A 27,943-nucleotide genomic window follows, 5' to 3' on the forward strand; every position below is an offset into this window, starting at 1 on the left:
TCAGTGTGCCTCAGGGAGCCACGCCCTGAGAGCTTTGCTCCTCAAAGTCCAGGCCGGGCAGTATTTGCATTTTAACAGGACCCCAGGTGCTTCCTGGGCACATTAAAGTTTGTCCTGATGGGCAGCACCCTACCCCCTGCTAACTGGTTAGGAAGGCAAAGGCCCTGACCTGCTCTGGTAGTTTGAGAACCGCAGCCTTGGCACTGCTGTGAAACATCTGTTAACAGGCGCCTCGATACCCTCCTGCCTCCTCCACACCCCAATCCCCTGGGAAACGACTCAGTAGGTGAAAGAACCGGGCCTGCAGGTAGCAGCTCCAGGCTCTTACCCAGAGGGACGAGGGCAGCACAGGTCTTAAGCAGATCTCCAGAAGCTCCCAAAATGTGGAGATTGGGCTCTTGCTCCCAACTGTTGCAATTATTTATTTTAAAGCCCTAGAGTCAGATGTGTCAGATGCTTCTCTGAAGAAAAATACTCCACTATAAGTAGGAACCAGATAGACTGTGCCAGGGATGCTATAATTACATTAAAAGTGGGGGAGTAGAGGTAGAGGGTAGAGTTGCCAGATTTAGCAACCTCTATGAAGACAGAGGATGCCCAATTAAATTTGAATTTCAAATAAGTAATTTTTTAGCATAAATATATTCTATGCAATATTTGGGGTGTACTACACTAAAAAATAAAATGGTTTATCTGAAATTCAAGTTTAACTGGGCATCTCATATTTTACCTGGCAACATTAGTAGAGAAGGATACTTCGAGGGAAAACCATCTTTCAAAGAGCTTCGTAACAGGATGAGAGCTAAGACCTTTGTTCAAGTCAGTGAGAAAAAATTACATAGCTTTAGAGCTGGGAAGGACCTAAGAGACCACCTTGGCCACAGTTCGTAAGTCCCACAAGTAATGAAGAAGTCAGGAGAGAAGGTTCTACCAGTGCACCGGACTCCAAGCTCTTTCCACCATGTTGTGCTGTCTTACACGCACCCAGACATTAAGTCTTAGATTTCAACATATGAATTTGTATCAACATACAAACCAAGTTTGGTGCTTAGATTACTTGGAAAATACAGTTGAGTCTGGCTTATAGCTAGCTCTTCTCTATGTGGCAAGTTACCTTGACTGGCTTCAGCATGGTGACAAGTTCATGCAGGGCTCAGTCTCAAATGAACTAATTAACTGAAGTCTCCATGGACCCAAACTAAATCGATTGTCTCAGGTGGTATCCTTGGTCACAGGAGGAAAATCAGTGTTTGTGTGTGTTCCAGTACAAACCCAACATTACAGCTGGAAGAAAACCTAAATCCAATGATTTAAGTTACCATTGTGTAATGGACTGCATTGCAGACTATATACTATATACACCTAGAATATTAATGGCTTCTAGAAAGTAAATCAGTGTCCTACAACACTGATTCTCAACCCAAGGGCCTTTTCCAAAAATGCTGCCAGTGCAGGGCCACCTCCCTTGCCCACGCTGAGACTCTCAACCACTCTTGGTGAGAGTATATCATGAACCCCAGCGCTGCTGGGGTAAAGAGGAAGGAGGAACAACCATGGTAGGAGAATTACACCAAGTACATCTTTTGCCTTTCTTGAATGTATAAGCTGGTAATTTTAAAAAAGAAGAAAGCTGGGGAAAAAAACTTTAAAATTCCTGAGTACAGCTAAGAGAATAAGCGCACAGCAGAGTGTACATGGTGACAGGCTAACACCAGCTCACCTGCCAGCGCTCACTCAGTCCCCTGGGGTCAGCCAGCCAGCTGTGCCCTCCTGGTACTGTCTCCTGCTGGCTTCAGGGTGGTTGCAGACGACCACTTGCCCTTCAATCAATACCTCCATTCTTAATCTGCACCTTTCTCACAGTCGTGGCTTTCAAGTGAACTGCACCTGACAAATGCAGAGATTAAATCTTTTATTATAAAAACCTTCTCAAAAATGTCAGCCTTTACTGGAGGCCATCTCCTAAAATGGGGCTAAATGCAATCCAGCTTCTTCTCTCTGAAAGCTAAACTCCCTTTAAATGAGAAAGTAATCCCAGAACATCCAGAATTTTATTCTCAGCCTTCATGTGCAGAAGACAAGTCTGTATTCTTAGGGAACACGGTAACATTACCTAGAACTATAAACATCCATTCATACCAATTAAAGAAAACAAATGAGAAAAACAGGAACCAGACAGAAAAATTATTCACTTCATTTTCTATAATAGGTATTCAAAAGTTACTTCAAATTACATACATTTACTTATAATGCTAGCCAGGATTCATACTACGTGAGATCTTGCAACAGTCCTGTATGCAGCCATGTCCCCTGAACTTGCAGCCAGGAGGGCTCTGCCATCAGCCACAGAAGTGGCAGTGACTGCCACCCCAAGACCAGGCTGCTGAGGGCAAGGTGCCCCTTTCCTTTCAGTTTTCTATTCTCGACTGCACTTCAGTTTCTAAAGGTCCAAGCCACACAGAGTTCTTTTAGGGATTAAAGTAGGAGGAAAAAATACAAGGAAGCCAACATCCATCATTGAAGAAGAGGTAAATCCATTTCGTGGTGAACTTAAGCTTCTGAACAAACTCCAAATCAGTGTTCTCCAGTTTTAACATAGTCTTCTGTGACCTGGGACAGGGCGCTCAGATACTGCCAGCTCAGGGCAGCCAAGAGCATGACAAATGACAGATAAATGGAGTAGTGGCTTCGGGAGACCACCTGGCAGTTGGGAAGATTCTGCGTCCTGATAGTGGAGATGATCTGTTTTGTTTTACTAGAAGATGGGTCTGAGCTGGGGATTCTATGATAAATCTGTTAAAGAAAGAGGGAAAACTGGTTAAGTGCTATGTACTGAGTACTAGGTACTTTATAAACATCTTCTGTGATTACTTCTTATAGTAACTCTCAATAGGCAGGTGTTTTATGCCCATCTTACCGATGAGAAAACCAAGGCGCACAGAACATGAAAGTAACTAGTACAACGTCACTCCACTGATGAGGCAGAAATGTCAACCCAGGCCAGTCTAATCACAAAGCCCCTCTTGGGCAAGCCAGAGGCACGGGCACACACGCTGCCCCTGGGGAACAACCTGGAAGCTTGAGCGCAACAGGTATGCCATGTTGAGTTTCATATCCCCAACACTGTGCAGTGCCAGGCACACAGCAGGTGCCCAGTAAACATTGGCATAGTTCAGTTAGGCTGACTAGAATAACGTGGAGAAGGAAAGTGATAGTGGAAGACTGGGCAAAAGTGGCTTAGGAAAACAAAATCAAGCATGGCACAGGCCACAGCCAGACAAGGGACGCTGGGCAGAGCCATCCTGGAGTGCACTCTGTACACCTCCCTTTCCCTCCGTAAGCCTCTGAGATGTTTGCAGAATCCACCTCGTCTTCTACACCCCTACAATTACTGCCCGAGGTTAGTCCCTTAATGCCTCTCATCCGAGCCATACCAGCCTCCAAAGTGAGTTCCTGCCTCGGAGCTTGAGCCCCGAATCCCTTTGCCCATTCTCCACACTGTCATCTCAGCAGCTCTCATCACTACCACTCCCTATCACCTGAGTGCCTAAACGTGGAATGCGAGGCCGCCTGGGATATGGCCTAGTGCGCCACCCACCACCTGCCTCGCACTCCAGTAACAGCTCCTGTGCTGCTGTGCACGCGTGGCTCCCCAGCGTGCTCCTGCTCTTTTCTTCCCTCATCCCTTCCCTCTCTCTGGAATGCTCCTCTCACATTCCCTCACCTGACTAACTCTTAGCCATCTTCCAAGTCTCAACTTAGGTGTTATGCCTTTTAGAAAACCCGCCTGAACCTCCAGGCTGGGCCAAGAGCCACCCCTGGACAGACTTTTCCTGTATCGCTCACATCGGAAAGGCCAGTTTGCAACTGTCTACCTGACCAGACTGCACGTGTCTCATCCACCTTCTTACTTCAGCGGGGCACACAGCAGGCCCTCAGTGAATGTCTACTGAATCACACTAACAAGCCAGTAGTGTGGGAAGTGACCTGAGCCAGAACTGAGGCAAAAGAGGTGGAGAGGACAGAGCAGGCATTTTTTAAATAAAATGTTTTATCCCAGTTTCATTACATAATCAATTTTTTTCCCACAAACATATCTTATATTCTTCCCACCCTCTTCCCCAAAACACACAGCCAGAATTTAATACATCAAGGAAATAAAAGAATATGCCTACAGGAAAATGCTAGTGATAGCTAATGTCTAGTATTGTGCTACAAAATACAGCTACACAGAGAAAAACAGGTGGGGGATGAAACTACAATTTCTTAAAAAATATATTAAATGATGTAATTCTGCTTCTAAACAAGCAATACAAATATAAAGTAAAAAAAAAATCTCACACTACCCCTCAGCCACAGGCTGGTGTAGTTACTTTTAGACCTTCTGCTGTGCCATTTTAAAATGTCATTTTAAAAAAGGTAGATTCTGATTCCATAGGTTTGAGCAGTCCTGAGATTCTAACAGGCTGATGCAGATGCTGCTGGCCCGAGGACCACACTCAGGCAGCAAGGATAACTAGGTTTTGAAGAGCCTGGCGATGACCTAGATTAACCACAAGGAATGAAAAACAAGAAGCTTCCAGGTACATGAAAAAGATTGCCCTTGCCAAGGAATTTACTTTGTCAGAGAGGAGAATAAAAGCTTCTGGCTGTTGGTGTGAACATTTATTTCTATCTCAAAATGGTTGATCTTCTCCCCAGCTGACAGGTGTCCAGACTGGTTTAAAGCTCAGGCTGTCCTAGCACAAAGGAGGGACCTGCAGAGCAGTGTCCAGAAGGACTTGGGCTTCACTCTGACTCTTCGTTTAAACATTAGAGGTGCATGAGAATATCCTCTTTAAAGTCCCTTCCAGATGCATTCTTGCTACAATAAGAAAGTACAGACAGTGGATAGAATAAATGTGTCTTTCTTACCACAAAGGATAGACTTGGTCAGTGGGGACAAACAAGATCAGTGTTAATAGCTGGACGCCAGCAAAGGCCAGACCATTTGTGGACTTCATACAAAAAGTTTTCATTTAAAACTATTACAAAATGTCCTTAATGTTGACATTAAAACCATCAGCATATTCTAGTGTGTGAGACTTAGAAATCTTCTGAGATTATTCCGAATCAAATCAACTTCAGTATTAACATTTTCTCCAAAATACCTTGAGTTTCACTAGAGTAACTTTAAACAAAATAACTTGTGCCCCAAATCAGAGGGCAGCAAACTTTTTCTTAAAGGGCCAAAAAGTACCTTCAGCTTTGCTGGACAATCTCTGTGGCAGCCACTAAGCTCTGCCCACAGGTTGCAAAAGCAATGGGCGTGGCTTTTGCAACCTTTTGATTGCCAAAACTGGCAGAGGTGGGGTGCTACTGGCATTCAAAGAGTAGAGGCCCCGCATGCTGCTGTGATCCTTAGGTGTGATCTTACTGAAGACTGAAATACTACAGAAGTTTAAGAAAGCATGAAAGAGTCTCATCATTCCTGCTTAGCCTGAAATCCCTTCTAACAACAGGGTGTTCACAGAAACGGAGTTCAGCCCACTGCCTGCCCACCCTTGCCCTCAACTGTGAATCACAACTAGGATTTAATTCAAATAGCTGAGAAAATCTCAAATAAAATCTGAATTTTAATTTAGTAATGGAACTGCCCACACAATTTTTTAAAAATGGTTTCCTAAAATTAGTGATCAGAATAAAACTATGGGCCGAGCCTGTGGTGCACTCGGGAGAGTGCGGTGCTGGGTGCGCGGCAACGCTCTCACCGCAGGTCCGGATCCTATATAGGAATGGCCGGTGCACTCACTGGCTGAGTGCCGGTCACGAAAAAGACAAAAAAAAAAAAAAAAAATTATAAAACTGCAAAACCAAAATATTCTCTGAACTACATACTACAAAATGTGTTTCTTAATTTACATAAAATCAAGAAATAGTGTCTCATATGGCACAACTCCGTTTAGAAAAGTTAATTGAACCCTTTAGAATCATAGTTAACAGCACAGGCTCTGAAGTCAGACAGACCTGTGTCCAAATTACTCTAGCCATGAGGTTAGGGCCTCAAGTTTCCCTGATATTTATAGTACTCACCTATTTGATTGCTATGCCAAGCACATAGTAAGCTCAAAATAAGTGCTGGCTATATGGTAAACTGGATGGTCTCATCAATAGCAATTTTCAGTCAATGGCTGAACACTTTCACCTAGTCACTGAAAGAATTTTAGGATTATTTTCTTATAGATTTGGTCTTCCCTTAGACCTTCTGTAAGTGCCTCACGTCCAAAACTTGTCAGATAGAAGGCAAGGAGGAAATACAAGGAGAATGTGCAACATGCAACAGAAATGAGAGGAAATAAAATTCTGTTTAGATGAAAACACTATTAAAAATTGATGCCTGTAAATGTGTAACAAGTGGACGGGAAGGATGTCAACTACTGACTGCAGTTATTTCTGGAAGGGAGTTCAGGCTAAGCAGGAATGATGAGACTCTTTCATGTTTTCTTAAAATTCTGTAGTATTTCAATCTTCAGTAAGATCACACATAAGGATCAGCACCATTTGGGGCCTCTACTCACTGAACACCAGTAGCACCCCATCTCTGCCAGTTTTGACAATCAAAAGTGTCTCCAGACATTGCCCAATGTCCTCTGGAAGGAGGGAGGCAAATCACCTCCATCTGAGAAGCACTGCTCTAGGGCTTAGAATTAGAGTCATATTATTATACCTTCCATAGTTTGAGATTTGGCTTGAGCAGGTATGCTTTGTTTTATAGGATGCTCTTGGCATTTGAAATGAGATTTGCAGAAGAAAACTTAGAAATAATTACAACTTGGTGGTTTTCCTTCACCTAAATTCCTTATTGTGGTTTCTCAAGTGAGGCCTGTGATGCAATGGAAGTACTGGACTGGGAGTCAGTACATGCGGACTGGGGTCTGAAATCCACTCAGTCCTGTACTGCATGGGTATACACTAGCCTCAACTTCACACTCCTCACCTGAAAAACAAGAAGCTTCCATGGCCTTGAACACCTTCTTCCAGCTCAGAAAATATGACTCTGCTCAGAAGCTCCACCCTATGGCCTGGCTTCATTTATCTCCTCTCCCCAGGGTCCTGTGCAGCACTGAGTAAGTAGCTCAGCTCCTTGTGCATGTATTTTTTTCCTAATGAAGGATACCAATTCCTGTCTCTTTAGGCCATAGTATAGTGATTTGTTAGAATCATCTAATATCCAAACATGGTATGTTTAAATAGTGACATTATTTAAATCATAAAAGTAGCTACAAATTGCCCAGGTAGTTAAATAAAAACGTACCTCTTCCATATACTGGCATATTATAGCTTTAACAGCTGGCATATTGGTGGCATCCATCATCAGGGTTACTGCTTGCCCTTTCCGAATCTTCACTACCCCTTTGAACACCTGCTGATTATTATAACAGGCAGCCAAGGTAGCAATGGCCATTACCTATGGACAACAAGGGAAGGGAGGAGAAGGTAAGAAGTGCTGCTGCCAGTAATCATCATCATGGGAAGGTAAGAAAACCCTCTGAAGAACAAGGAATTGCCAAAGAGCTACGATGTAACTAAACACAAAAATACCTGTGAAGAAAGTCTGCCAACATTTTTACTTTTCCTACACCTCCCTGTCTCGACAACACACAGAATCAAGCGATCTTTGCAGTCTTAAATGATTCTGTAGTTTAGCCATGAAGGTTCCATTTTATTTGGAGAAAACAAACATAAACAAATCCAACATATTCCATGTTAAAGCAATGAGTTATTATATCTGAAATACATATTTCAAAATAATATCTGGAAAGAATTTCTATTGTTTTTTCTATTTTCCCTGCAGTGAACATAGTCATTGCACATATAGAAATCACATGGGTGGGAAACAACAGAAGGTGGGGTGCTTCCCTGGCTCAAAGTAAGTTATTTCTAGAATAAGTGGAAACCTCAGACAGACATACAGACTTCAGTTCCAGATGCCATTCAAGATCGGTCATTAGAACAAGATCAAACCAAGTTTCCCTATCAGTTAAATCCTATGACTTTCTTTACTTATTTGAATTATTAACAAATAATTGGTAGAGACAATTAAAAAATGTAAGCTCCTAGACTATGGAAGGGCTAGGTCTGTAGGGTCAGGTTTTGTTATCCAGAGTCTAGGAAAAGAATAGCGATAATTAGGTGGTTAATGAAGACTTTTTGACAATAAAAGCTTCACCCAAGTTTTACCCAGCACTCCCTGTAAATCTAGGCTGAAGCCCTCCGTTTAACTGTGAGCACAAGAATCTAGCTAGTTTAAAACAGTTGACGGAAGAGTGAATACAGAAGAAAGGTCTGGAAGGAGCAGACTTAACCTGAGGCTGAGCTAAGTACAGTGACCGGGAGGCAAAAGGGAGGGTCACTAATCACTGCCGGCCCCCGGCAGGAGAAGATAAACACAAGTCATCTTCTTAAGGAGTCCTGTCCCTGCACACAGCAGAGCACAGCAGTAACTGCACTCTGCACCCTCACCACCACCAGATACCCTATAACCCGACCTCCCACAGACTCTGAGAGGAGCCCCATGCCATACCTGTGGAATAGCACAGAAGTTAAACACACTCTGGTTTCTGATTCTTGAAAGGTAGGTGATGACATCCGGGATGTGGTGCAGTGCATTGGTTACAAGTTCATTCAGGCACTGCACGGCCAAGTCAATATTCTCTGGCTTAGCAAAATCCCCCAATTTTTTAACATACCTACTCCAAACCTAGAAAGATAAGAAGATTAAAGAACTAATCAACATGTGCACAGGGGAAGAATTTAAAACGACATTGAAGGATCTTTGTGAATAAGAACCCAGGCTGCCCTGTTAACTCAGTTGGTTGGAGCATGGTATTGTAACATCAAGGTCAAGGGTTCCTATCCCAGTACAAGCCAGCTGCCCCCACCCCCCCAAAAATACATAGAACTCTGGCATACAGTAGTCTCTCAAGGCTACTGACTCACCTTTCACCAAGATCAAGTCCGTTTTAAGCTCTATGCAATAACTATTTATGACTACTAGTCAGGGTCCAATCACAACCTAGGAGTGAGTTGAGTATCTGGCAAAGTGTCCCTTACGGATAATTAGTGCAGCATATGCCAAGTAACACTTTGATGACTTCAGACTAGAGAAGCTATCAGAAGACATTACTCTACTCCTGAAAAAAAGAGCTATATACAAAACTAGCTATAACACTACCGCAGGCTAAACATTAAACATTCTCAAGATAGCCAGGCCTCAAAATAATTAATGATTAACATTACATTCCTGATTTTGATAAGCATGCTGCTGAGCAAGCATACCTGGAAAAATGAGCTGGGTCCATACTCTAAGGACATTACCTCCCTGGAACCTGGTAATTTGAAAGTAAAATAACATCCTTGATTCCAACAGTGGGATTTGGTTTGATAATTTTTAATGATATTTAGAGGATTCTCTGCAGTTAAAGTAAAGTTAAGAGGATTCTCCTGGGTTAAAGTAAAGCCCTGATACAGCCTTTCATCCATAAGCACTTCACTATGAATTTCCAAAAAATGAGAAAACTTTCTTATACATATAAAATATAGTACCACACTAAACATTAATGATAATATTTAATATAGAATAGTTAATGTTCAAATTTTCCCATTGTTTTTTCCCACTTGGTTTATTCAAATAAGGATCTACAAAGATCCACACATTACACTTGGTTCATGTCACTCTGGTCTCTTTTAATCTACAGGATCTCTCCTCCTCTTTCTCCTGCCATTTCCTACATACTGGATTTTGCTGACTGTACCCCTGTGGTGCCATTTAACACGTTCACTTATTTCCTGTTCTTCCTATACACTTGACAGGTCTGGCAAGAATTCTTCACCAGTGATCTGTGTACTTTCCTCTGAACCATACTTCTTTAGAAAAATCAAGTTCAAATAGGTTTCCTAATTTTGCAGAGTCACTCTTCTGTTATTGTATGAAGCTGGGCTATCTCCAGTACAATACCCACAAGCTGCATTTGACTATGTAAATTTAAATTAATTAAAATCAAATAAAATTAAAAACTCAGTTCCTCAGTTGCATTAGCCAAACCTCAAATGTTCAGAAGTCGTATGTGACTAGTGGCTACTGTACTGTACAACACATGAGGACATTTCCATTACAGCAGAAAGCTCTGTTGGACAACACTAAAATAATTAAAACAATATGGCGCCCGGCTGAGATTTCCTGCTTCTATTTTCCTCTACCACTTTGATCTGAACCTGCTTTTTCCTTCATGGTGCTTTCCCTATTCTGTTCAATTTTTGTTTCACTTCTCGGTGTGGGGCTCAATCCTGGAAGAGAACCCTGGCTGGTATCCAGAGTTCAAGAAGGCTGGTCTGCTCCATCTCCTCTAGGCTTTACCGTGGCCCCTTGGACTCACCCACTACTGGAGAAAGAGAGCCTCTCCCCACCTCACTTCCTACTCTCAAGTGGGCCCATCCCACTTCCCAGCGAGAACATGTTGGCCCTTTTGGCTTCTCCTGTCTCAGGCCTGTCAGACACCCCACGGTTTCCCCGCTTCTGTGCTCTCCTACACAGGCTCTGGTGATGTGCAGATCTGTGGTGTGGTGCTTTGTCTCACCCACATGGATCTTGGATTGTGGGTGATGCTTTGTCACTAAGCACTTCTGTACATGTTATCCAGAGATTGAGTTTTAAAGTTTGTTTTCCTGTTTGTTTTTTTGTCTAGTTGTTTCCTTTTCTTTCATGTGAGAATTTGGAAAAAAACCCATATTATGCTGCTGCCAGCACCACCATCTTCCCAGAATCTAGAATCCAGTTAATAAATGCAAAAAGGATGATAGAATTAGGATAGTATCATTTTGGCATCTCTAATGATGATGGATCTAGGTAGCAATCAAAGTAAAAACACCTTTTGAGCATCGTGGCAAATAAAATCCATAACATACAGGGAAAAGAAAATAAGATTATAAGATTTTCCAAAGCCAGTCTTTAATAAAGAAGAAAATGAAGTAATACATTTAAGACAGTAAAAGATATGAGCTAAAGATTTTATATTTAGAAAAACTGACCTTCAAATATATCATCCCAATTTCAGTATATGTGCTGCCAAAGTGAGCACGATCTCCAAATATAAAGGACACGAGCTATTACCAATGGGAATTATTGCTCTCATGAATCTTTTCCATCTATGAGAGCACAAGGTTCAGACAACCAAAATGACTAGAGACATCAACATAAAGACTACAGGAGAACATGAAACTGAGACTAAATTAGGGGGGAAAGGGAGATATTACAGTATGTAATGGGTATCTGGTATGATGATTTAGATATAAATACAACTGTAAAAAATTGGGAATTAGGCTAGCATATGCAAAATTTTTTTTTTTTTTTTTGCAGCTGGCTGGTGCTGGGATCTGAACCCTATGACCTTGGTTTTATAAGGCTGCCCTCTAACCAACTGAGCTAACCAGCTAGCCCAAAAAAAGATTTTAAATTGCTATCAGTAATCATGTTTGGTGATGGTATATTAGTATTGCTATTCAGAGGCTGCAAAATATGTAATGTGAGAAAAAGCAAATGAGTAATTATGGGATATCTATCATGAGAAATATGAGTCTCAACGAGGAAGAAATGAGGTAGACATGTAATATAGAAGAGATCAGGTAATAATCCTATATTCCTGAGTTTGATTTGGAAATGCCACTAAAGACTTACAAAGTATTTAAGCTTTAAAAATACACACACACACACACACACACACACACACAATGCCCAAGAACAATGCCCAAGAGTACCCACAGTATGGTCCTGAGTTACTATTTCCCATTAAAAGAAACCTGCTTGGCTGGCCAGTTAGCTCAGCTGGTTAGAGCACAACCTTGTAACTCCAGGGTCACGGGTTCAGATCCCCATACCAGCCAGCCGCCAGAAAATAAAAATAAAAGAAACCTGGGCTTCTTAAAGAAATGGATGAGTACTGATCTCAGGCAATAAATGACCTTAGAATAGCCTGCCATATCAAACAGCAAGAAAGCCATCAGAGACTATGAAGATCTCATCAAGAGGGCTCAGGAGCCACCTTGAGGAACCTCTTGCTGACCAAACATTGAAAAATGAAAGCCGTAAGAATGGGAAACATTACAGTGGATTGAACATCAAATGTATTTTAATCCCTGAGTTTATAATGATAACAAAAAATACCTAATTGGTCACCTTCTGAGGATAACAGAAAACCAATTCATTACCTTATAAGTTGGGAAAATAAAAGGAAAGAATCAAGCATCTATAATGCCTTCCCTACATGAATCGTGCCACTCAATGACCAAATGGTAGATGAGAAAAAGTACTTTCTCTTTCTTAGAAAATCAATCTAGCTAATAAATGAAAACAAAATTATAGAATTAAAATATTATTATTTTATGGAACAGAATTAAAAGTCCTGAAATAAATTCTCACACTTACAATCAGTTGATTTTCAACAAGCATGCTAAGATAATTCAATGGGAAAGAACAATCTTTTCAACAAATGGTGTTGGGACAACTGGACATACATGCAAAAAGATATAGCTCACATCCTATATAAAAATTAAATTAAAAGTGATGAAAGCGTTTAACCTACAACTCTTAGAACAGTCATAAATCTTCATGACCTTAGAACAGACAACAACAGTTTCTTACACGTGATACCACAAGTAACAAAAGAAAAAATAGATAAACTATTAGAAAAAATAGATAAACTATAATCAAAATTATAAACTCTTGTGCTTCAAAGGGAATAGGAGAAAATATTTGCAAATATTAAGTGTGTGTGTGTGTGTGTGTGTGTGTGTGTGTGTGTGTGTGTGTGTGTGTATGTGTATATACAGTTAAAGAAAAAAGACAGATAATAAGTATTGGCAAGAAGTGGAGAAACTGGAGCTACCACACACTGCTGATGGGAATGTAAAATGGTGCAGCCACAGTCTGGTACTTCCTCAAAGTCAGAGTTGCTGTTTGAACCAGAAGTTCCACTTCTAGGTATATACCCAAGACAAATGAAAATCATGTCCACACAAAACTTTGTATACAAATGTTCATAACATTATTCATAATAGCCAAAAAGTAGAAAGAACCCAAATACCCCTCAACTAATGAATGAATAAATAAAATGTGGTATGTCCACGCAATGGAATACTGTTGGGCAACAAAAAGGAATGAAGTACTGATACACACTATACCATGGATGAGCATTGAAAACATTATGCTGTGAAAATAGCCAATCACCAAAGACCACATACAGTATTTTATGATTCCAATGTTACAAAACGTCCAGATCATGCAAATCTATAGAGACAAAAAGTAGATTATTGGTTGCCTAGGGCAGGGGAGGAGCTGTTGGGGAAAATGGATAGTGATTACTAATGGGTATGCGGGTTTTTTTGAGGAGATAAAAATGTTCCAAAATTGACTGTGGTGATGGTTTGCACAATTCCCTGAATATAATAAAAACCATTGAATTGTACACTTCAAAAGGGTGAACTATTCGGTATGTAAACTATATTTGATAAAGGTGCTATTTAAAAAAACTAGTCTTGTACGATGCCAATAAATTCATAGAACTAGCGTGAAGCATAACGACTGCTAACATCAAAAGTAAGCAAAAATCACGTTTGCGTGCCTCTTGATAAAAGAACACACCACCTCTTCTTTCATCCAGAGGTACATGTCTGGTTTTTGCTCATTCACGACTTGAAGTTAAATATACTTGATATACTTCTATCCACTGTAGTTTTCATTCTTTTTGATGCATAAACTGTTCCATATGTGGCCAGCAAAAGCCCCTTCAAGTTGGCTCCTATACCTTTTTGTACCTTTTTGGCATGGCCCCAGTCTTTGATAATTCCTTTAGTCTCTGATACCACAATATATTCCAAGCTCATCTTGTATATCTCCTGTCCTCTAAAATTCCTCTAAAAATGCTCAGGTTCCTTTTAGTGGGAAATGGTATTAAAAGACCCTAATCTGGACACTAGAGTTGCTCATTACTACTTGTCTAGTCATTGTTTCTACACCTTCTGGTAGCTAGACCCAGGAAGTGAGTTTGTTTAAGAGAAACTATATCACAAGTTCATACTGATATTTCCAAATCAGTTTAGGATTATGGGGAGTTTTTGCTTAACTTCATTGTTTTATATTTGTATCTCTTATTTTTCACTGAAAATTTTTATTCCTAATTTTAAGAGATAGGAAAAGCACCAAAATGTGTGTAGGTTCTTCCCCACACACCAAGCAATTCTCCAGCAGACACCAACTGAGTATTCTATAATTCAATTCAATTCTGCCACTGTCTACCTGGAGATAGGTAGATAAGACAGGTAGATAGGTAGGTAAGACTGTCCCCCACTTCAGACACCAATTGCAAGTAGCAGTTTATCTGTCACCTATACTTCTGATCTACTGGCTACAAATTGGGTTATCACAACCCCCTCACTCAGGTTTGATTAATTTGCTAAAACAGTTCACAGATCTCAGGGAAACACTTTACTTACATTTAATGTTTTATTATAAAGGATATTGTAAAGCATACTGATGTACAGCCAGATGGAAGAGATGCATAGGGTGAGTTATGTGGGAAGGGGAATGAAGTTTCCATGCCTTCTCCAGGTGTGCCACCCTCCAGGCACCTCCACATGTTCAGCTGTCCAAAAGCTGGCCAAACCCTGTCCTTTTGGATTTTTAATGGACACTTCATTACATAAGCATGATTGATTAAATCATTGTCCACTGGTGATCAACTCAACCTTCAACTCTGTCCTCTCCCTGGAGGTCTGGGGTGGGACTGAAATTTCCAACCACCTAATCAGGATCCCCTGGCAACCAGCCCCATCTAGAGGTGGTCCAGGAGCCCCCAGCTAGCAGCCATCTCATTAGCATACAAAAAGACACATGCTACTTCAATGATTCCAAAGGTTTTAAGAGCTGTGTGCCAAAAAATGAACAGACCAAATACATATTTCTTATTATAAACCATAGTATCATACTTATGATATGAACACAAATTAACTGTTAGCTTTATGCTTCAAAGTTTATATAATAGTTTCAGTATTTCAATACCAATATTACTCACAACATGATTATCAAATGAAATCATTTTATCAATTTTTGGTTTCCATTTAAATGGTAGTGCATTACACACAGTGTTCTGCACTGTGCTTTTTTTACTTAATAACATAACCTGGAAATCACTCTATAGTGGTATACAGTTCTTTTTGTACTGCACTGTATGAATATACAATAGTTCATTTAATCAGTCTCCTATGGATGCACATTTGAGTTGTTTAGAAATTTTCACTATTACAAACAATGCTGCAATAAATAACCTCATACATTCATCATTTGCCAAATTGCTCTCCATAAGGGTTGTAACAAACGTACACTCTCACCAGCAACATACAAGTGCCTGTTTCCCTACAGTCCTGCTTAAAATGTCTTATCAAATTTACCAGCTTTTCTCAATTTGATGCAAGAAATGGTATCTCAGGGTACTTTTTATAAAAAAAATGTTTGGACTGACATTTGCTAAACACTGTGCTAGAAGGTTATCTCATTGTATTTCTATCACCACCCTGCAGTAAACTACTCTATTTTATGATCGAAGGACGTGAAACAGAGAGCAGCATCTGCACCCATGTGTGCAGGACCAGGACCACGGAACTTGTGCTCATGAATCACACACGTGTGGTTGATGTTCTCGTCTGTGAGACAGCATGGTAGGGTGGACAGGCGCTGCTCTCAGAGCCAGGAGACCAAGATTCTACTTCCATGGTGGCCGCTGGCTCACTGGGTGTCCTCAGACAAGCCCCTCCTCCTCTGAGCTGTGGTGTCACCAAACAAGGGGCAGACAAGAGCTGTTTCTCAACCCTCACTGCACATGAATCACCTGGGGAGCTTAAAAGCTATGTTTGAGCTCAGGATGAATTTTTTTTAACATGAACTTTTCTTATAGGAGCAAGGCAGAGCATCTTTTCAGATGTTTGAGGACCATTTGCATATCTTTCTGTAAACAGTCTGTTCTTATCTCTTTGCCCATTTTTCTATACGGCGGTTGGTTCTTTTAACTTTTTGAAATTCTCTTTATATTAGGAATACAAACCCTTTACCTGCAGTATAAGTTACAAATATTTTTTCTGACTTTGTCACCTATCTTTTTTTAATTTAAAAGCACACAGTTTTAGGGAACCATCTTATGGGAAGCAAAAGGTAAATGCTGGAATAAACTCAGGAAATAGTCATAAAATATTCTAGATTTCCTTTTGAACAAAATCAGTATCAAAACCATTCCCTTTCCCTGTCCATGTTCCAATTTAAGTCAAAGATCAACTTTCGTCTCTTAGAGTGGACATCTGCAGTTTTTATCTAGAGTCCCTTTTCTCCTTCTTACCATAGAATTCTGTCTTGGGGGGATCCATTCTATGTATGTTGGGCAGACATACTCCAGGTCTGGCCAATCAGGGTACTCATCAGCCCGCTGACTAGAGGAACTGATTCAGGGATGAGAACAAGAACCAAGCCCTTCCTCAGGATCTCTATGTTAAGCTGGTGCATGTGGGCTGTCATCACACCTGCCATTTGGAGAAAGACTGTCTTACAGAAAAAAGGAAACAAAAAGCCTGATTACATAGCCTGAAGGCCTACATTCAGTCAGTCTACATGCAGCAAACTAAATCTCACCTGTTTTATCTTACACATTCCCTTATGTTACCTACGGTAGTCTGACTTGCAACTACAAGGTTTAATGATTTGTTTTCAGCGTGTCTAAAATTATTTTTCCCCAAATACCCTAAATCTGTTACCTCTTGAGGCCAAAATTCTCTTCCTTCTCGTTGGTCTTCCAGATAATCACGAATGATGTTTGTTTTCTGCAGAAACAGGCCCATAGAGTTGGCACGCTCTACATCTTCACCAACTAAGGGTTCTTCAAACTCTGAGGCCGAGAACAGACGGGAAAGGCCAATTCCTACCAGTCCAGCAACATAGTGACAGTACTGTAAAAGATTATTTTTAAAGTACTTCAATAATGAAATTTTTGCTAAAATAGAAATGCTGTTGATCATTAACTACAAAAAATCAGGTTCCAAACAGAATGTACAAGATCTCATTTTGATTAAAAAACACAAATATACATACATGTACATGTAAGGATTAAAAAACATCTAAGAAAGACATAGGCAAAAGATTTAACAACAGTGATCTCTGGCTGGTGGGAATGAGAATGTGTGGTTTTTATTTTTCACTTGTACTGTATTTTCTAAATTTCTACAATGCACATGCACTATTTCTATAATAAAAGGTTATTGAAAAACTACACTAGTACAGTAACCTTCTTGATACCTAAAGTATGAGTGAAGGCAATGATAGAAGATGAGATATTGTGATTAACAGAAACTAAGACAATACTCAGTATAGTTTAATCTTTCTTTGACCAATCAGAAGACATGTCAAGCTCTTGCATGGCCTCAAAATCATTCATTATGAAGAACAAAGTACTACCAGTATGTCCTTGAGACTGTTTTAAGCACTATGCATATTCAATACTCACAAACAACTTATACTATTGTTACCTCCATTTCATAGCTGAGGAAACTGAGACACAGAGAGGTCAATTAACTTGGCCAGTATCGCTCAACTGAGAAGCCAGGAGCCAGGGATTCAAAACCAGCTAGTCTGGCTTAAAAGTCAGGCTTCAACAACTTTGCCAAAACTTCCTCTCTCTCAACAGAGGTTTTAGTAAATTTAACTCTTAATTGCCACAAATTTTTCTTTCTATGAAAGCAGTCTGTCAAAAGCTATCCTTCCCTGAAAAGGGTATTCCCCCAACATAACTTAATGCAATACTTTTATGAAATGAATGTCTATTAGACAATACAAAAAGTGAAGAGTAGTTAGAGAAGGCACACGCTCTGGAGTGGCCATAGGAGGGGAAGTTAGGCAAAGACCAAAGAGTAAAGAGTTGCCTCTGACTAAAAGTGACACAAGGGATCATTGTGCAGTATGTGCACATACCGAAACAGTACATTGCACCCCACAAAAATAGATACTAAATAAGATTGAAAAAATAAAATTTAAAAAAAGATAAAGTAATACAAGGCCAGAGACTAATTAATGGGCACAATGAAATGGCAAAGGGAAATACAAAATATGTTCTTAGAACATATTCAAGAACACTTAAAATATGTCCTAGGAGAGGAAGAATCTAGAAAGAGTAAAGACTTGCTGAAATGAGGTAGAAAGAAATTAGCTACGGACAGCTACATTAAATCTAAAAAGACTTACTAGAAATTAAAAAACATTACATTTATAGTGCTATTAAAATATATTTTAAGATAATAGTTCTTTGTGTAGAAATACTATTTACATATGTGTATATATTTTATATATGTGTGTGTATGAAACTACACAGAGACCTATACAATTTATCTTCCTGTAAAGTTGAAGGAAAAAAATCCTTAAAATATTCAATTTTACCTGATCAGAACTTCTGCTCAACAACCTATAACTAAGTTTCCTGAATAGATCTGCACAGTGCTGGTCCTTGGCCAGCAGGAGTTTTAACATTAAATTCAGAAGTTGGTATTCTAGCAACAATCATATACTTGTTAACTTGGGCAGCATAAGCCAGTAGTTCCAAAGATGTAACTAAACGTCAAGTTTTGAGACTTAAAAAATTACAGACCTTGAACCTGCACTGACTCAATGAACCTGCACTGACTCAGTGTCTCTTTTGAGATCCTAACCTATGCACTATTAAAGATACAAAATATGTAAACACTAGATGTTTAAAAAATCTTAGCTTCCACAGGGGTGCTGAGTAAGTCCCACAAATGCCATTCCTACCAAAAATGGACAAGACCCCTACCCCTCCCTTGTATTTTTGTTTGTTTAGTCTCCACAGCCAATTATATCCCTTTGTCTAGACAAGCACTCTCCCCCCACCACAGCTCCTAGCCTACAGAGCTGCTTGTCAGGAATAAATTCTGGCCAGATAGGAGCCCCTGTAATTTTATTTGCTGTGTCACCCGCTCTCAGCACCCTTTCCAGGTATCCGCCTCCTGAGGAGAATGTGCCTCCCTCAACAATGTGGGGTCCACAGCTCATCCCCACATGTGTTCATCTATAACTGCTTTGGTTTGAATGTGTCCCCCAAAACTCAATCCCTAATGCAACAGTGTTAAGAGGCAGGACCTCTGAGAAGCGATTAGATGGTGAAGGCTCTGCCTTCATGGATAGATTAATGCTGATTATAACAGGGTTTGAGGTGAGTTCCACCTCTTGCTCTCTCTCGCCCTCTTTGCCCTTCCGCCTTCTGCCACAGGATGACATAGCAAGAAGGTCCTCACCAGATGCTGGAACCTGGATATAGGCCTTCCCAGCCTCCAGAATTGTGAGAAATAAATTTCTTTTCTTTATAAATAATGCAGTTTCTGGTATTCTGTTAGAGCAACTTAAAACGGATTGAGACAGTAACTATCACACAAAACAGGCGAAGGCATGAAGAAACTTGGAAGGATCTCAATGTGTCTAATTTATGTAAGGAGATAATGAGAAGGAATAAATAAGGAATGAGAGAGGTGCTCACCTCTCAGCATAACACACCTACAATCCAAAGTTAATACCTTTGGATTCTCATGAGCTGTTCTTTGCTTCTAAGGAAACAGACACATAATATATCAACAATTTAACTGATACCTATGTCTCACAAACAAAGGGGACTAGGTTAGCACTGAGTTTAGATGTAATCTCATGTAAAGATGGGATTGGAAATGACTCAGAAAGTAAGGTACATATACAGTCAGTAATAGAAAAGAAGAAAATAACAAAAAACATTATTTTTAAAATTTGAGAACTACTGATATTTCTATATTACATGAAATAATTTGGCCATTTAACTAAAATTTTACAGCAAGTCAGAGACAGTTTTATAAGCTTAATGTCTGTATCTTTGAGAAGAGTTATATCTACTTTGGTTTCATTTATGGTAAGCTCTCTAGGGCATGAATAATTTCATTGATAAAGTATTAAACTTTAAGCCCCTGCTAAATGTTTACAATGAGACATTCAACCTAAACAGATAAGTTGTAAAACCAGAAAACCTGGAACTGGCAGACAATTTTCCTTGTTCAGAACTTCACAATGAGGGCTGCTGACTGTCTTATGCACCACACATAGACACAGTTTTACAGGGACACTAACCTTGTCCCACTCACGTTCTGAGGTCACATGCTTATTCAAAAACTCTGCCATCCCAATTCCCATTTTCCGGCAAATGTCAGCAATCACTGTTTGATATTTCTCAGCCAGATTTCTAAACTCGAGGGAGATCTGAAATGAAAACCGTAAAAAATAGAAAACATGAAACATACTTTACACGGTACCAAAGACCACAAAGCAAAGCAATTGCAGAATTCATTAATTATGACTTCCAAATGATTCACCTATAAGCCTAATCTAGGTTATGTTAGTTTTCTACATATTGGATAATAAGCTAAGCAAATTTTACAAATATCAAAATAGAAGGGCCTAAAAATGCTAATGTTCCTAGGCTCAAAAGAAGATTCAAAGTCTCACTATATACATTCATCTTTCCAATATACAATAATGAGATGCTTCAACATAAAACTGGGAATAAGTGTAAGAATTTCAGGGAGAATGCCTTGTTTCAGACAAACTTCATTATGGTGGATTCATTCGTGCAAACATGTACTGAGCACTTCCTATGTTGCAAGTATTGGCCTAGGCACTGGAGATGTACACCAGGGAAACAAACAGAAACTCGTGCCGTTGCAGAGCTTACATCTTAGTGAGGAGACTGGCAAACCATTTTCTAACATCAGTTCCCCAATTTACATCATGAATCTACAGAATCTCCCTCACTATAAGGTTACATTTTTAATTTCTTAACTTTTTAATTTCTCAACTAAATATGATGCAGGCTGCCCAATTTTTTTCATAGCCCAAACTCTAATGTAGATAGGTAGTATTGATGTTTTTTAATTGCTACTGAACAAATAATCTTGTTTAAATTCAAAGTGTTTACAGGTTATCAAAATAAAATATAAAAACATCATGGAGCTTCTTAAATAAAATGTTACAAAACATTAATAAAGCCAACACACAATACTGAAAACAGTGAACAAACTTTGTCACAAAGATTAAAAGTATGAGATATACCTGATCTGTGTTTGCAGAAAGGTAAAAAAAATTCCTCAGGACACACCTAAAATTAAGCACCTGAGGGAAAACCAGCTGGTTGCAGAGCACCATAGGAATTCAGAAGCCTGAGACAATGTAGAATTTCTCTGATGACCATCAGCTACTAAACCCAAAAAACCCATAAAGTCAATTTGTTTTTTTCAGAACTCTGTTCTTTCCAGAAAAGCTGTTTCTATGGGAAAGCAAAAAGGTAATTCACATTGTGGACTGAAACAAACAAGCGACTTGATCAGAGGTTATTTGAATACCTGAGTCTCTCTAGGGCTGTTTCTTCAACAAATCCTTGGCTAGACCTATTTATAAAGTCTTCTTATACCTCTTCTATTTTTAGGAGGGGAAAAGCCAAGGGGGGGGGAAGGAGCTTAGACTAGAAAATCAAACACCAAAATACTTTCACTTCTGAATTTGACCTATCCCTTTCAACTTTTTGGTACTTACTACATAATTATGTAATTCAAAAAATGAAACCAAAAGTACCCAGGAAGAAGTGACAATGAGGAGTTCTGTGTTCTTTCTAAAAATCCAAGAAAGGGAGAGAGCTTTGCCACCTCTCTCCAAACTCTGTGTCATGTATTCTCTGGGCATGACAACAAGCTCTGCCGAAAGCTGATTGCACCCCCAACCCTAGGCCACGGGCTGACCCTTCAAATCATGTACCTGGGCTTCAAGGAGATGCTGGGCTAGATGAGCACATACACAAATCATTCCTTAAGACAAGGCACTATTACTTCCTATATTCCTATCTCAAGCTGAATCACAGACTAAAAGGACCTCCAATTCAAGTTTCTTAAAATAGGGGCTGGCTGCTTAGTCCATTTGGTTAGAGTGTGGAGTTGATATCACCAAGGTCAAGGGTTTGGATCCCCTAACTGCCTAGCTGCCAAAAAAAACCAGTATCTTAGAATTATACGTGCCAACAAAACACACAGCTTGTCTTCATGTTCTCGAAGGTATAAAAGGTGTATGATAGCAAGATTAGTGATGCCTGGCCTGACTTTCTCCTCCCTTTACTCTACCAGGGGTAATCCTCCACTTTCAGGAGGACAGTGTATTTCTGCGTTCTACTACTACCCGAAACAGTAAAAGATGAATTTAATGTTCAAATTTGAAACCTTCCAAAACAAAGCATTATGTTTCCACTGTAATGCTGTACGTTTGTAAAACTTAGGTTTTACAAATTTATTGGAATATTGTCTGAAAATCTGCTAGCTATATTCTCCCAAATTATTTTAGCACTCACACATTCTCATATTCTCTCATTTTTGCTGAGTGTATAGGGGGCCTTGATTTTTATGATACCTAAGACATTTATCCCATGACCAGAAATTATTTGTTACGAATCTACTCAAGTCAAAAGTAGTTTGGAAAGGCTTTTTTTTGTTTCCAGAGGTTAAGTCTAGCTAGAAGAGTTAACTTTTTTAAAGCAAAAATCTGCGTCAATTATAAATGGCATATGACCATTGTATACAGCACTTCCATCTGCTTTAGCAGAGGTCAAAGGCTCATCAATGAATGGCCGTAGACTTGCAGTCAGAGGAAACCCTCCTCTAGTCATCAGGTGTCCTGTGAGGCCAGATCACCTTCCCTAAAGTAGAGCTCCAATTCCTCACCTAATCACTCTTCACAGATTCTTTCTTCTTTTGAATTGTATCAGCTTCAACCTAATTATTCTTCACAGACATTGTCCTTTGATCTGTATTGTACTGTATTATATTTTGGACTCTGGCGCTGAAGACATAATCTCAGCAATCTGAAATAGCCCTTGCTCAGAAGGACTCTTTCTCAAACATTCTTTTGCAATGGGTGGACTCTTCTTTTGTCTACTCAGGTTCCCTCCACCCTACTCAGATATATAGATTAGATTTGTTTCAATAGCAAAAGACACATAGGGACTGTTCTTCCCAAAAACTTTCGCAACCATATACAAAAAAAATGGGGCTTCTTTGGGCTATTAGGGAACATGTGATTGCTAAATCAATCCTTTATTTACAAGATATGGAAGAATCACTTGTGTAATAAGACATGCAAATTCAAGAAAAGTGGGACCTAGTCACATGTATGACATAAACTTGAGGGACTCTCTGAAGCTCAAGGTATTAATTATAACCCACTTTACTTCAACAGAATGGACCAAACACTTAATATTTACACAATATTAGTACTACCACACATTATTCTGAGTATTCAATCCTCACAGCTCTAACTTTACAAATGAGGAAACTGAGGCCCAGGATCACACACGGTGTAAGTGGTAGAGGATCACACCCTGCTTCTTGATCCTCACCCCAGCTGCTAAAAGAGCCCCCTCCATACCCCACAATTACTATCAATCTTGAGCAGCAATCCCATGCTACCAGGCTCAGGGTACTCAAAAAGCCAGTAGTGTTATACAGTTAGGCTGCATTATATACTCAACAGGTTTTTGTGAGCTAGCCTGAGAATCTATCTTTCTCGACACTGAAATATGAATGCATCTTTCCACAGAAACACTGGACTTCCAAACAACATGGCAATATTAATAGTAGCTAACAATCTTCTAAGAGCTTTATGTATATTAACTCTTTTAATTCTCATAACAGTACTGACATAGGTACTATTATCATCCCTATTTTACAGATGAAGAAACTGAGGCACAGAGAGGCTACATAATTAACCACCAGTCAATAAGTGGGAGAGTTGGGATTCCAACCCAGGCGGCTTTAGAGTCTTAGCTACCAGTTTTTAACCATCACATTATGCTGCCCTCAGACTGCTTATTTTACCTTTCTCTAAAGGTATGCAGGCTAGCTGACAACGATATTACCAGTTATAAACACAAGTGTATGCAGAAGAGATCTGTAATTCCACTACCGTTGGGAAGTCCTCTAGCACTTGTCGATCCTTCTCCTTGCTCTCCATGAACCGCCAGTCTGGTTCGTAAAGGTGAGTGTGAAAGTTGTGTAACAGTGGGACCTTTCTTTCTACACTGATGGTCATGTCATCTTCCAGAGTGTCCAGAGCTCGGAGAACCAGATAAAATATGCACACTGCATGGCTGTAAAAGGAAAAACCATTCATATATAGGAACAAACATCTGAGATACTTATTTTTAAATCACATCTAATTTATGCTTGGCCATTTTCTAAACCCGCCTACACACTTAATTCTACAGAACTAATAAAGGATATCCAAGGCTTTTTATAAGTAACAAAATTTACATTAGCTTTTCTTTCTTGGATGGGAGTAATGGGCTTTTATAGTTTATAAAAAACAAAATAAGAAAACCTGCCAGCTGTGTGTCACTACTACACCCAGAATGAGTTAACTAACGTGAAACAACTACATAGAAACCAGAAGACCAAATACTTAGACCGAACTAAATTTTGCAAATGGGAAAGAAAGTTCAAAGATACTCAGTAACTTCCCATTATCATGCTATCATACATAAACACAATGGGTGCAAGTTTATGCGTGCAATTTGCACAGAGGCAGCTTCAAAAGAATTGAATCATCATCTGCTAGAAATGCAAAGTATAGTAAGGGAAGCCAAGAAAAACGCAGGACCTGCTCATAAATAGGTTCAGCTGCCAAGACTAAAAAAAGTTAGTAAACACCACCATCCCCCACTGCTTCTCCGATAAAGCTGGGCCTGCAGGGACACTACGCGATGGCGAGCTGCTCTACGGGCATTCTAAAGCGAAAGCGCAAAGGTTTCCACGGCGAACTTCCCTGCACTTGGGGGGGAATGCGTCTGGGTAAGCCTCCACCGGCAAGGAGGCGGCGCGCCCGCTAGGCGCGGTGTCGGAGCGCGGGTCGCAGCGGCCCACAGACCCTGGAGGGCGTTCCTCCCCCAGCGAGAGACGCTGCCGCTGCCGCCACTCACCGGATTTCCCCATCTAGCGCCTCAATGACAGCTGCGAAGCTGCGGCTTGTCTGATTCAGGTACTTGTAGCACGTCTTCAGGCTGCTGCTGAGCGAGTCCTGCGGGCAGAGAAGACACACGGCGGTAGGGGACGCCGGGCAGCACGAGTGGGGCTGCGGCCAGCGACTGCCGGCCGCCGGGCTCCGCAGCCTGCTGCAGACGCCCTCTCCCCGAGGCCAGTCCCTGCAGGGCCAGCCCCGTGGAGGGGCGCCTGCGCCCGGGCCCCGGGGCGCCGCGGCGGGGCTCAGCACCCACGTGCGCTTAAAGAGCAACACGGCCTTGGCGCCGCAGGCGGCCGCGGCCATGGGTGTCACTGATCCGGCGGAGAGTTTTTCCTCCATAGGCCCGAGCGGAGTTGGGAGGCGCCCGCTAGGGGGCGGGACGGGCTCTCCCTCCCACGGAGGATACACTGGGGCCCAGCCCGGAAAGGGCGGTGCCCACCCCATGCGCCCTACACGCGGAGGCCGCGCCTCTCCTAGTCGGCCTTGCCCCGCCCCCGGCTCGGTGTCGAGCCCCTGCGCCGTCAGAAGCCCTCTCAGTCTTGTGCTTCTCACCCGAACCCACAGGATGCTAATGGAACCGGGTCCACTTTTGAGAAGCTTGCTCTTCCTACCTAGACCAAACTTTACTAAGGCTCGCTGAAGCCTCTTCCCAACTAGGCCGGCACTTTGGTACTGAACTGTCTGTCTTTGCATCACCCACTTCTAGCAAGAATCCTGCTAGATCAGTTTAGCCAGAATATCTGATCCACCCTCCATATCTGGTCGGGTTCCTCACCCCTCACTATTCCAGGTGATGTCTGGTCTCTGGCCTGCCTTCAGCAAGAATCCTGTTGGGTCAGTTTGGTTCCTCACTTGTGACGCTTCCTCTTAATAATTTTCCATCACCGACGCCCCCACCCCGCTATAAATTCCCCTTTTCCTTGTATTCGTAATTGAGCCCAGTTTTATACTGAGGTCTCTTCCCCCATTTTAGTAGTTTTTCTGAATAAAATCTGTTTTTACCGATTTACTACTGTCCAACTATATATTTTCTTTAACACCTGTTAATCCTCTGTCATCCTCTGGAAAGCTAGCTATTCCTTTTAAGATTTCTTCTTGTCTTTCCCTTTGAAAATAGTGAAGTGTACTGAGCTGTTCCCTGGACTTCACTCTTCCCTAAGGAAAACAAGTAAGGACTGTGTTTTTCCAGGGCAGGATATTAGCCTTATTTTGAATGGAACCATATCAAAAAGAACTGGGGTGTGGTGTGGTGTGGTGTGGTGTGGTGTGGTGTGGTGTGGTGTGGTGTGGTGTGGTGTGTGTGTGTGTGTGTGTGTGTGTGTGTCAGGATATTAGACTTATTTTGAATGGAACCATATCAAAAAGAACTGGGGTGTGGTGTGGTGTGGTGTGGTGTGGTGTGGTGTGGTGTGGTGTGGTGTGTGGTGTGGTGTGTGTGTGTGTGGCAGGATATTAACCTTATTTTGAATGGAACCATATCAAAAAGAACTGGGGTGTGGGTGGGTGGGTGGGTGGGTGGATGTGTGTGTGTGTGTGTGTTTACATAGACTTTATTTTTAGATGAGTTTTAGGTTCGCAGGAAAATGAGCAGAGGGTACAGAGTTCTCATATGCCCCCCACTGTCTTCCCACATACTCTTTATGAGAGACAAGGGAAACATCTGAAAGGTTTAACAGGGGAGTGGTTAAAAATATATATGATATATCCACTGACAGGAAATCCCATTAAGTCACTTCAGGAAGGTTAACAGTGAACCCTGGACACTGGTGGGGTCCAGGTGAACTATGTTCTTTTTATTTGTGTTTATTTCCTAAATTTCCTACCATGGATGTAAATTATTTTGTCAAAAGAGTAAAGCTTCAAAAAAAAATAAAAATCACATAATCCTGAGAATTTCATTTCATTGTCAATTCCAGTAAAAATTGTCAGTAGAAACTAATATTTACTGGGTACCATATATTTGTAAAGTATCTAGCTCATATAAATATTCAATAAAGGCTTGATGAATAAATGAATATAGTATTTTAAAACAGTTCACCAACTCCTTCTCTCTCAAAATGTGGACAGGCAAGATTTCATCATAAAAGAAAAGAAACAGAATAATGTCCCTTTACTGAGCTCCAGACCAGCTCTTCACATGACCAGATTGTTATCAGGCCATGGCAATTCCTCTCACTGTACCACCAGATGTTTTCATCTCTGCTCTAACTGATGGTTTTGAAGCTGATGTCTAACCAAGAGTTTCAATAAAGGTATAGTCGCACTGGACTTGAACAGCTGAAACTGTACCTTGTCTTGTAACAAGAGTTCCCTCAAATTACCAAGAATAATACAGGAAGACACAACTATTAAGCACACTATGGAAAACACAACTCAATTAAAAAATCTCCACTGCTTGATTCCCATTAGCTGGGGGGAGGTGGGGGGGGGGGACAACATTAAGGCTACTGTGGCCTGTCCCTAGAGCCTCCTGATGTTTTCTGCTGCTGTCTTAGATTAAGTACACTCACAAGAATTCTCAAATGAGAGAAAACAGGGATGAAGGGCATTTAGAGGAAGAGAGCAGAGTGGCTAAAAGTACAAGACGGAATTCCCACGACTGGGGCTCCACTCTGAAAGACAGTTCCACATGTGAATAGCTACCAGCCCCTCCCCACAACCTTCCTGACTTTGAATAATACAGCTTTCCTCAGAAGGGGAAAAAAACAAAGAACCACAAACTTGAGAACTGAATTTACGTAACAACAAGATTAATAACTACCGTTCATGACACAGCTACTACATGCCGAGCAC

At 40.8% G+C, this 27,943-nt stretch overlaps 1 protein-coding gene across 2 annotated transcripts in view; it reads right to left on the reverse strand.

Moving 5' to 3' along the window:
- Positions 1–1,895: 1,895 nt before the first annotated feature.
- Positions 1,896–27,943, reverse strand: part of FDFT1 (farnesyl-diphosphate farnesyltransferase 1) — a 31,298-nt gene continuing 5,250 nt past the window's right edge. The window contains exons 2-8 of one of the 2 annotated variants that reach the window (XM_063087836.1): positions 25,110–25,207; positions 24,098–24,281; positions 20,228–20,356; positions 16,831–17,022; positions 8,564–8,740; positions 7,295–7,447; positions 1,896–2,793 (exon numbers count right to left, since the gene is read on the reverse strand). In XM_063087836.1, the coding sequence (XP_062943906.1) occupies positions 2,575–2,793; positions 7,295–7,447; positions 8,564–8,740; positions 16,831–17,022; positions 20,228–20,356; positions 24,098–24,281; positions 25,110–25,207 (1,152 nt within the window). In that variant the 3' untranslated portion in view covers positions 1,896–2,574. Of the gene's footprint in view, positions 2,794–7,294; positions 7,448–8,563; positions 8,741–16,830; positions 17,023–20,227; positions 20,357–24,097; positions 24,282–25,109; positions 25,562–27,943 lie in introns of those variants that run through there. The other variant, XM_063087835.1, reaches the window with a different exon arrangement.

The sequence above is a fragment of the Cynocephalus volans genome, chromosome 2 (assembly GCF_027409185.1).
Source record: "Cynocephalus volans isolate mCynVol1 chromosome 2, mCynVol1.pri, whole genome shotgun sequence".
In the NCBI taxonomy this organism is placed as follows: domain Eukaryota; kingdom Metazoa; phylum Chordata; class Mammalia; order Dermoptera; family Cynocephalidae; genus Cynocephalus; species Cynocephalus volans.